Source organism: Haliotis rubra, unplaced genomic scaffold, assembly GCF_003918875.1.
Source record: "Haliotis rubra isolate DU_JTF1 unplaced genomic scaffold, ASM391887v1 Scf303, whole genome shotgun sequence".
Lineage (NCBI taxonomy): Eukaryota > Metazoa > Mollusca > Gastropoda > Lepetellida > Haliotidae > Haliotis > Haliotis rubra.
Window position 1 is genome coordinate 704,059 of NW_025766973.1, and position 11,502 is coordinate 715,560.

The following is an 11,502-nucleotide window of genomic DNA, read 5'->3' on the forward strand; positions in this document are numbered from 1 at the left end:
ACCCTGAAGCAAATATATCCAAGAAAGCCCACACAAGTCTAGAAAATGTGGCAAGTCTAGATTTCCTCAGCTTCTGAAAATGAAGAAAGTCTCAGGGCTCCTTTTCATTATATATTTTTTTTTTTACTATGAACTTTTTTCAGTAAAATACGTTCATTTCAGAGACTAGTTGTTAGTCTACTGTCGACCCAGTCCGTCGGCTTCTTGGTCTGACACAGTGGTGGACATGACGCAGTTGTGGACTGGAAAGTTAGAAGATGCGCCCAGATCAGCATGTTGGCTGGCATCCTCGATAATCTCCAGTCTATACGTTCCGATAGTCCGTTTGGCTCAAAAGCGGACCGATGAATTGCGATCTAACTCGAAAACTGATAAACATACAATACTCAATGAAACGCTGATCATAATAAAAACATCAGTTTTCGGGTTAGAACGCAATTCATCGGTCCGCTTTTGAGCCAAACGGACTATATATAGTACTTGTCGAGATTTATCGGAATGTATACTCTTGAAATTATCGAGTATGGTTGGTTGGTTAGTTGGTTGTTTAACGCAACGCTAAGCAATATGACAGCTATGTGGTGGTGGTCTGTGAATAATGTAGTCTGGACCAGACAATCCAATGATCAACATCATGAGCATCGCTCCACGGAGTTAAGATACGATGACATGTGTTGACCAATTCAGCGAGCCTGACCACCCGATCCTGTTAGCCGCCACTTACAAGCATGGATTACTGAAGACCAATTCTAACTCGGGTGTTTATATTTTGGAAAAGCATTTGGCTTGGAATATTCCAACTTGGTAGCAATGCCTGTCTTATCCTGGAAACAAACGAAGGCATGCACAAAACCTAAGGAAATCCCTTAAGTGCAAATGTCTTTCGTAAATGTCTTTTCGGCGTTCCTAATATCGTGGGTTCGAACCTGAGATTCCCCCTTATTATGGTCCATTGTCAGTAAGATGTCCACCACGGGCGTGAGTTGAATCAGAGTGACGCAAGTCTAAGCTCTTGATCCAAACGAAACTAACACACTGTGAATGACAAAAATGAGATACGCCAAAGTGGCCTAAAACCCACACCATTGGTGTGTTTTACGGGGAACATTATGTGTACCCCGACTGATTATACGGCACTTCGAACACTTCCAGGTGCAGAACGTGAACATGATACGTGTAACATTCTTAGAAGCGTCTGTAAAATCGAGGACACAAGCCATACCCACACCAACACCGATCTCACTGGTTAGTACTACGTCTTCGAAATAAGATCTTTCAAGGCATACATTTCGATGGACAACCCAGTGCACGTTTGTAAAATGACTGGTGAGTATATATGGAAGTAAATCCTTTTCAAAACCTTGACAACACTTTTCAGAATCGGAAACCATGTAATCTAAAAGTGTGAGCATTTTGATATTCCTTTTCGCTGGAGTATTTTGTTTTCACTAAGTATTAGGGTAATCACCCTTGTTACTTAGTCATCACGACAATTTGTGATTCTATTTCAAGTGACGGGTGACACGTTTGAACCATTTTTGTGTGTAACTATTTGCCTCTTGAATACCATATTTGCGTGTTTAATGCCAGCATCAGTGGGTATGACTGACTGACTGACAGTTTGGTTTTACGCCGCTTTTAGCAATATTCCAGCAATATCACGGCGGGGGACACCAGAAATGGGCTTCACTCATTGTACCCATGTGGGGATTCGAACCCGGGTCTTCGGCGTGACGAGCCAACGCTTTAACCACTAGACTACCCCACCGCCCCCAGTGGGTATGAGGAAATTTGTTAAATATGGGTGTAAATATTCACATAATTACAAAGAAAATATGACAAAACATGGGATATTCAACTGACTTCACAAATAAATATTTGATAAATTGTGTAGGCTATATTTTGTTCTTTTATTGGCATTACGCTGTTTTGGATTGGGAGTTATTTGGGAAATTTTTAAGAGGAGAATATTCACAGTTTAGACATGTCATGTCGACAGTGACATGAAAACGTGATACATCTATGAGAGAAGGCTTTGTTTTTCTTATAAGCTGCGTGCAGAAGAAAGAGCCTACAGACCATGCCTTTGACCAGTTACCAGTTACAGAGAGGTACCCGGTAGTGTTGAATTTCCTTGCTGTAACCTCGTAGTTCACCCAGGCATTACCAATGTAGACATACATGATGAGTTTACTGAACAGCTGAGGCTTACCAAACTAACTGTCCTTGGAAGTCAAATTGGGGGGAAAATCTGACCTTTTCATAAATGATAAAGCTATCATCTTCCTGAATTCTGGTTGTTTTACATTCACTGCAATGAAGTTAAACTAAGCATTGAAGCCTCTTCCCCCTTACATCCTGTTATCAGCGAACACAGGACGCCTGTAATTATAACAACTTGAGGGGCGGTGGGGTAGCCTAGTGGTTAAAGTCTTCACTCATCACATGGAAGGTCTGGGTTTGATTCCCCACATAGGTACAATGTGTGAAGCCCATTTCTGGTGTCTCCCGCCGTGATATTGCTGGAACATTGCTACAAACGTCATAAAATCAAACTCACTCACTCACTCACTCACTATATCAGTATGACCTGGAAATGTAGAATTCCAATTTGGAAATTCTAAGTCACGTGCTGCAGACTTGATCCTGAATATCAGACGCCAAATAGGATATTACCAACCAAAACTTTTAATAGTGATAAAACAGGAAATTATTTTGAATACTGAATTGGTCTCCTAAATATCTTAAGTTAAGGACTGCATGGGAAGAAATCCTCTCTAAAAAGAGTTCAGAATCCAGAATCGTAGAGAGAAAAAACAACAGGAACACATTCCATTCACAATCTGTATAATCAATAACACAACTAAAATCTGGTTGGATTTAACAAACATCAGTATCATAATCTCAAGAGGTTTTGTAATAAACATAGATTTCCATTGTATCTGCTGAACACCTGGTATCATTTCCCTCTGTCGGTCTTCCATTGTATTTGTACATCCTGAGGCCACCACAAGGGAGGGTTGGTTATCACTGGAACACCCTCTCCACTCTTATTGGCTATTGAGATTTGACCTTTGACATCAGCCATACGAATCAGTCCGAGTCCATATTTGCCAACTGAGTTCCTGAATTTTCCAACATTTTTTCCATCATCTCTTGTAATGTTTGTCCCAGTCTCTATGGAAGCGCCATCTCTGAAAAGTGTCAGTCAGGATGATGTTCAATAGGAGTGACTACTGCTGGATTTTGGTTTTAAGTCACTATTTCAACATTGACAGTGTATCATATCACTATTGTATTAAGATGTACACCCTGGACCTGTTCACTGACATAGAGGCAGGGGTGGAAATAACCCATTGCCCGACGCCCGAGTCCAGTGTTTTTTTCTGTCGGGCAAGCAAATTTGTATATCACACTGTACCGGTGTCCAGTTGATATTCCAATGTTCAGTTGATATTCCAATGTTAATTATGTTGTTTATTTAAAAAATCAACAAGAAAACGGCCAGTATAGTGGAAAAATTATCAGGGCAAGTGATTTTACATGTGCCACTGTACCGGAGTACACTAGCAATTTTAAAGTTATTTCCACCCCTGAGCGGTGATGTGACAATGGTCTAACCCTCACTCCTCACACACTAGTGGAGGCCTAGTGGTTAGAGCGGTCATTTCTCGTGCCATAGATCAGGGTTTTATTTCCAACATTGGTACGATGTGTAGCACATTTCTGATGTCCCCCACCCTGCTACAGCTGGAGTATTAAAGGTGGCATGAAACCTTATTCAACAATTTTTGGAACCATTAGAGTAAGTTGTTTAGTTTTTCGACGCTTTTAGCCATATTCCAGCAATAACAGAAGGGGACACCAGAAAGGGCTTCACACATTGTACCCATGTGGGGAATCAACCTGGCCTTTGGTGTGAACAAGCAAACACTTTAACCACTAGGCTACCACACACAGAATCATTAGCGGCATGGTGTCAGAGCACTCACCTGTCTAACACTAGTGGCATAAGCCTCTTCCTGGTCACCCCGGTGTGGTGCGTCCGTGCAGTCAGTTCCTGACCGATGTAGCAACCTTTCTGAAAACTCACTGCAAACATAAAAGTCATACTCATCAACCTTGGCTTAAGAAATCACTCTGACTAGAGTGTCTAGGTACTGAATCTTGTGTCTTTTACACAGTTTTGGGTGCAGAACACACTAAGGCCAGACCTGCTTAATTTGTTGTTTCCCACATTTTATTGGTCAATGTAGGTTTACATGGTCTGCATGTAGTCAGCTAATTTGTGTTGAAAATACCTAGAAATCCTGTTTCACCCCGATTAGGGTCTGCAAGTAATGAGCTAATTGTGTTGAAGAAAGAAACCTATAAATCCTGCTTCACCTAGATTATGTTTCTAGGATTGTTAGCACCATAGTCGAGATTCTGGTTTAATGAGTGAATACTAATGACTGGGCAGGCGCCACCTAAACCTCTTGGACAGGAAGAACAGCATCATACATGTGCAGGTTCAGTAGAAACTGACTGATAGGAAAAGTCCATGTACCTCCTTGATGGAACACCAGGTTACTCTCCAGTGGGAAACAGTTCCCAGGGGGCAGGTCCAAGACCCCCTCCGGGATCCCCCACATGTAGCGACGCTGGTGGTACTCCTCCTCCGATTCTAGTTCCATCCCTTCTACCTCCAGGTCTGAAGCAGAACAACAGTAGAAAATATGTAGTTCACATACCAGGATCAAATGCATGTTTACTATTTAAAACATCCTCAGGTATTACTGACATGTGGGGCAAGAGCTGGGTGGTCTAGAGTTAAGATCTTTTTTAGGATACACATTTTAGCCATACCAATATCACCATATAGGTCTGTATCTCAGAATCACCTCAGTTTTGATCCCCAGCACCTTACCTATCCTTGCTGATTTTACCAAACTGGCCAATAACAAAATCCAGTGAGACTTTGAGGTGTCAGAATATAACCCCCTGACTTGAGGGTGAGGAATTCCCCACCTCCTCCACCCCACATCTTCTCCTCAGGCTTGTCAGCAGGGTGTTATTGTAACAGGGATAAATCCAGGGATTGTATATTGTGTACATACATTTATAATTAATCATTTTCATTTTATTCTCATTTCAGGTGATCCAACAAACGACTTCTCTATATATTATATATACTTTACAATTAGTTGTCAGTCCAGTTGCATCTTGTTTTGGCCTTAACTGTTCAGTTCTGTGTCACAGGACTGGTTCATTGTGTATATAAGGGTATCTGGGTCGATCTACTTTTATGTCATTGTCTGTAGTTGTTTTAACAAAAGCCCAGGCTCAGCTTTCTCAGTTAATTGGTTTAATTTCAAATATACTTCTCACCGCCATGTTACTAATCAGTTTGCACCACACTGTCTCTACATGAGGACTGTTTAGAAGATTGTGTTTTCATCTAAGGTTAGTAATTATACATTTGTAATATATACATAGCTCATTAAACTCTAATATAAATAATTGTATAATACAGGCACAAATATGTTCAAGATAAATCAAATGTACATATTTACACAGTATGCTATCATTTTACATGTTGTCTCATGGACAATACCTCTCATCAGTGTATCCTATTTTATGTAGGATTATTGCACATGTTGGCTGCCCGGCTGCTGGGTGCATAAGCACACTCCCGTGTCACCCACAGGGTAGGTTTCATTGTCCGTTTTTATAGTCTGTTTCATGATATGCCACATGATATGTCACTTGTAATAATAACAATAGTATATATGCCATGTTCCATTACCTGCGTGATACTAAGTAAGACAGGTACATTGTTTACTTCAGTCTTTATGTTATTCCGCTATGTATAAATGAAGACATGCGTTTATCACATGTTTATACCCTATATATATTATCTACGAAGGCATCTGTTCATCGGATATGTTTTAGCGTGTACATATACATTGTATAATTATTCTTGTTACAGAGTGTCTACTGCTTCTACTGCTTCTTCCACTATGGAATAAAAAAAAAAAAATTGACCTCACAACCCGTAGCCTGTGGTTAATTACGGAGCACCACTATTTCATGGCTGCAACATTATTGTAAAGGATAATTCATTCCTATATACTAGGTGTATGTTAACCCCTGCCAGGTGTGGAATAGATGATCTTTATGTATACTATTCCAATGGACGAATTTAAAGGGGAATGAATCTGTTTTTACAAAAACTCCCCACCTAAACACTGACAACTGGGAGTGAGAAGTCCCCTGCCTCTTCTCGTAACTTACCCAATACAGCACCTGGTTTGTCAGTATAGGGTCCCCCACAACTTAGGAACCTGAGGTGGTGGTGGTGGTTGTGGGTGTGGGAGAAAGAAGAGAGAGAACAAAGAGGGAGGGAGAAAGGAGAATTCCACAGGCCACCCCCCTGAAAACCCCCTACATCAGCTGCCCCCGTTCTCCCTTTGCCCCCCACCCCACCCTTCTCCTCTTGCCTAAACATACACATCCAGTGATGTTCATTCGACCCAAAATATCACCTCCCTCACCCCACGCCTCCTCACATTACTTGTTGCCCCCACCCCACCCTTCTCCTCTCTTGCCTAAACATACACGCCCAGTGATGTGCATCTGACACTCCAAATATCACCTCCCTCACCCCATGTCTCCCCTCACATTACTTGTTGCCCCCCACCCCACCCTCTTCTCCTCTTGCCTAAACATACACGCCCAGTGATGTGCATCTGACACCCCATGTCTCCCTCACATGGCTTGTTGCCCCCACCTTGCCCCTTTCTCCTCTTGCCTAAACATACACATCCAGTGATGTGCATCCGACACCCCAAATATCACCTCCTTCACCCCACGTCTCCTCACATGGCTTGTTGCCCCACACCTTGCCCTTCTCCTCTTGCCTAAACATACACATCCAGTGATGTGCATCTGACACTCCAAATATCACCTCCCTCACCCCATGTCTCCTCACATTACTTGTTGCCCCCCACCCCACCCTTCTCCTCTTGCCTAAACATACACGTCCAGTGATGTGCATCTGACACCCCATGTCTCCTCACATGGCTTGTTGCCCCCCACCTTGCCCTTCTCCTCTTGCCTAAACATACACATCCAGTGATGTGCATCCGACACCCCAAATATCACCTCCTTCACCCCACGTCTCCTCACATGGCTTGTTGCCCCCCACCCCACCCTTCTCCTCTTGCCTAAACATACACATCCAGTGATGTGCATCCGACACCCCAAATATCACCTCCTTCACCCCACGTCTCCTCACATGGCTTGTTGCCCCACACCTTGCCCTTCTCCTCTTGCCTAAACATACACATCCAGTGATGTGCATCTGACACCCCAAATATCACCTCCCTCACCCCACGTCTCCTCACATGGCTTGTTGCCCCCACCTTGCCCTTCTCCTCTTGCCTAAACATACACATCCAGTGATGTGCATCCGACACCCCAAATATCACCTCCTTCACCCCACGTCTCCTCAAATGGCTTGTTGCCCCCACCCCACTCTTTTCTCCTTGCCTAAACATTCATATCCAGTGATGTGCATCCGACAACCCAAATATCACCTCCCTGACCCCACGTCTCCTCACATGACTTGTTGCCCCCACCCCACTCTTTTCTCCTTGCCTAAACATAGACATCCAGTGATGTGCATCCGACACCCAAAATGTCAGCTCCCTCACCCCACGTCTCCTCACATTACTTGTTGCCCCTTGCTTCTAAACATACACATCCAGTGATGTGCATCTGACACCCCAAATATCACCTCCCTCACCCAATGTCTCCTCACATGGCTTGTTGCCCCCCACCCCACCCTTCTCCTCTTGCCTAAACATACACATCCAGTGATGTGCATCCGACACCCAAAATGTTAGCTCCCTCACCCCCACATCTCCTTACCTGGCTTGTCGGCAGGGTGTAGGATCCTCCTCCCAAATATGGGCACCCGGGGATCAGGTACCCCAACTGTCACCCCACTCTCATCAATGTCAGTCACCAGGGCAAACAGTCTCCACTCCTCATCCACTGGCCGTATATTGACCTGACAATCCAATGATTGGTATCTTATTCATCATGGGTGAGCTGACAGCATAATAGGGCCTTTCACTGTTCATTTGAACCAACTATATATGATATATAACTCTTAATAATAATTGTGGAAATAACACCTGCTTAACCATTCTTTTTCCTTACTTTCCTAAAGATTTTTTAGGGCATTTTACCAAGGGGAAAGTAGCCAAATTATATTGATATAGAATTTTACAGCAATAGATTATAGATTAATTTTTCAACCTCCATAAAGCAGTACAACTTTAGACAATCAACCAAATAATCAATACACCAATCAATCTCATTTTGACACAACAAGTAACTGGATGTCCTTTAGATCTTTGTTCAGAGGTAGTGAAAGGTAAGATTTAATACAACTCAAATTGAATTTCAATCAAAGACAATTCTTTGGCTATGTATTTTTTTAACGACCTTTGGACTGACACATCAGTATAACTAAAAAGAAACTTGTCTGGGCTCTTATACATTAATACAGCTGAAGGACTCAGTTAAAAAGCATAATTTCTCTGAGAAATAACCAGCTCACAAGTCAAATCATTAAAACTCTGTAAGCCTGGACAAAGCAACGCCATTGAATTCATCCACATGCGTCTACCTCGCGAGAACACTACAACTGTGTCGAACATGGCATATACATCTACCTCATCGGGAGACTACAACTGTGTCGAACATGGCATATACATCTACCTCATCGGGAGACTACAACTGTGTCGAACATGGCATATACATCTACCTCATTGGGAGACTACAACTGTGTTGAACTCATCAACTCATTATTAATGTGCGTCTTCCTTACCTTCTTTCTGATTTTGTATCTCCGGATGACCTTGAGCATCTCGTCCTGCACCGAGCTGTCACACTCCAGCAGGAGGCGTGTCTGGTCAGACTGACCATGTACAGCACTGTCTGGGTGTAGGTACAGCATTAGGTCATACAACACTCGACCCTGGACACATGGACATCAGTCTTACAAACTTTGTATTAAAATCATTCAGAAACTTATCTCGCTTGATGAATATACCATATATATCATATGAGTAATGAAAAACATGAAGTGGTGTGTCCACCTTACTGAATGCATACCTGTAGAGACTGAACATCCTCTGAATCCTTATGAACACCAAACACACACTGACTTCATACTTAAAGAATATTAAACACATACTGAATCCTTACTTATGGATGAGAAACAGATACTAAATTCCTACTTTAATTCTTAAACGGCTCATGGAGTTGACTATAAACTTGTTAGTCCATAGTTAAGTCACTAAATGCTGTGTACCTGTACATTCAGCATCATTGAGTACTGGGCGGCAACATCTCCCCCTAAGGAGGTAACATCACTGGTGACAATACCCTGCAGGAAGTCCACAGTGTCTCGACCACTCATCTCCACCAGACCCCGAGACTTCAGCTCATGCAGCGTGCCCTGTGTGGAGCTAGCACGGGTCACCTGCCATAGTGACCGTAGCACGCCCTGCAGTGAGCCCAAGACAGGCCTTGTCTTGCATCTTGTCAGGGTTCTTGAGATCTTGGCTAGTGCCTTCTGGCAAAACATGGTGCTTCTTAGTGATCAAAGTGTACAGTTCTTCAGTCACTTGTCGATGCCTGTAAGAAAACTCATGAGTTTAGGTCAAAGATCTTATTGACAGGTTTAAAGATATACAATGGTATGTTTGTTTGTTGTTCAACAGTGTAACGCTGCACTAGGAAATATTTAAGCTTTATGACTAAACGTACGAGTGATTGACATCATAAGCATTGAACCATCTGACTGGAATCTATGACATGCATCAACCAAGTAAGCAAGCCTGAGTACTCAATCATGTTAGTTGCCTCTCACAACAACCACAATTTGCTGAAGTCGGATTCTAACCTAGATCTTCAAGGTCTGACATTCCTTCAACATTAAGCTGATATGCCATGATATGACTGATATACTGTTCAACCTAAAGCAGTGTTAAACCCAACTCACTCTCCCACAAGGTACCATAGGCACATCCAGAGAGGGGGTGGGGGTGGCACACAGACACACACACACACACACACACACCCTTTTGTCCTGAAAGTTTATTAAATGACCATTGCATCTCTCGTGAAAATTAAGTGTGCACACCCCCTTTTTCAAGAGTGTGTCCCTTCTCAGAAAGCTGTCTCTGCCCTGGGTACATATCAATTGGTCTCAATATATTCACAACATGCACAAATATCAACATTTTGAGTATTTTCCTATAAACATGATAACATTTTTAAAAGCATCTCATATCATAAGTTGGTTGGTTGGCTGGTTTGTTGTTTAATGCTGCACTCAGCAATATATGGCCGCAATCTGTAAATAATCGAGTGTCTGGACCAAAGAATCCAATGATCAACATCATGAGCATCGTCCTACGCAACTGGGATTGTAGGCAGTAGTCATGTAGGCATATGTACTACCTGACATAGTCCAGCATATAACTAGACGACTTTGCTCGATGTAGGCCTTGGCTGGAATACGAGTTTATTCACATGAACTATACCAGACAGTGACCAGTGTTTGGAGGTTTTGGTCACAGATTTTAAATCAAGATCCAGAATTCGATATCACGAAGACTATGAAACATTGCAATATGGCAAATGCGATGAACAATTCATAAATACGTATTTTGTTTAAAGAAGCTTTTATCTCGAAAACGTCCAACACAAGACGGTCCATTATATGAAACCTTAACGTAAAGCCATTACTGGCATTCGTCAATGACACTTACAGGGACACTATCTACAATTATTAACGTCCGTGCATCTATAACCTCGGATTCGGGCCGGGTCACCATTACGAAACATTAAGCTCTGACATCAGCTGCCGATCTTGTCAGACATATACCCAATCAAAATATCTGCTTACCATCGAAAAAGACGCCTTTCCATAAAGCACGAGCACTATCTTGGATGAATGAGTTGCTATTCTACAGTAATTTACATAAACGTATCTCTTCTGAAGCAAAATCTGATTTCAACATGATTCGATGACGAGAGTTATGTCCCTTATACTGCAAAAGGGTAAACTGGGTTTGGGCTGCAATAGGAACATGTGACTCTTATATCGCAATTGTATAGCAGAATCAGAGAGAGAAACCAGTTCACCTTTCTTCAAAATCTGTGACTCCCAAAAGAGAAGAGCTACAACGCTTGGCCTTGTTCGAGTGTAAATGGAGTATCCTGAAATTGGTTGCTCTGCGTCTGCTCCTTTCGTTCGTGTGTTTCCATCACGTTTCGTCTCGAAAACAGTTTATTTTCTTTCTTTTATTTATGAAACTGTACATGTATCAAAGAAATGCTGATGATGTTTTAGTGTTTCTGAAAAAACATTTTTATGTGTGTGTGTGTGTGTGTGTGTGTGTGTGTGTGTGTGTGTGTGTGTGTGTGTGTGTGTGTGTG

The 11,502-nt window shown here is 42.4% G+C and overlaps 1 protein-coding gene across 1 annotated transcript; it reads right to left on the reverse strand.

Moving 5' to 3' along the window:
- Positions 1-2,830: 2,830 nt before the first annotated feature.
- Positions 2,831-11,116, reverse strand: LOC124282797 (putative transferase CAF17 homolog, mitochondrial). Its single transcript, XM_046718832.1, has 7 exons — positions 10,970-11,116; positions 9,368-9,693; positions 8,882-9,031; positions 7,915-8,056; positions 4,550-4,693; positions 3,993-4,092; positions 2,831-3,194 (listed from the first exon to the last, which is right to left on the reverse strand). Exons 2-7 carry the CDS (start codon positions 9,641-9,643, stop codon positions 2,960-2,962), a joined length of 1,047 nt encoding a protein of 348 aa, XP_046574788.1. The 5' UTR covers positions 9,644-9,693; positions 10,970-11,116; the 3' UTR covers positions 2,831-2,959.
- Positions 11,117-11,502: the final 386 nt, after the last annotated feature.

What these genes read in the sequence shown, in the direction of transcription:
- LOC124282797 (XM_046718832.1), bottom strand. Translation starts at nt 9,643, where the DNA reads ATGTTTTGCCAGAAGGCACTAGCCAAGATCTCAAGAACCCTGACAAGA. An exon ending in CCTGGTGTTCCATCAAGGAG is followed by an intron (nt 4,093 to 4,549) that starts GTACATGGACTT and finishes TTATGTTTGCAG; the next exon opens with TGAGTTTTCAGAAAGGTTGC. An exon ending in ATGCCACTAGTGTTAGACAG is followed by an intron (nt 3,195 to 3,992) that starts GTGAGTGCTCTG and finishes GACACTTTTCAG; the next exon opens with AGATGGCGCTTCCATAGAGA.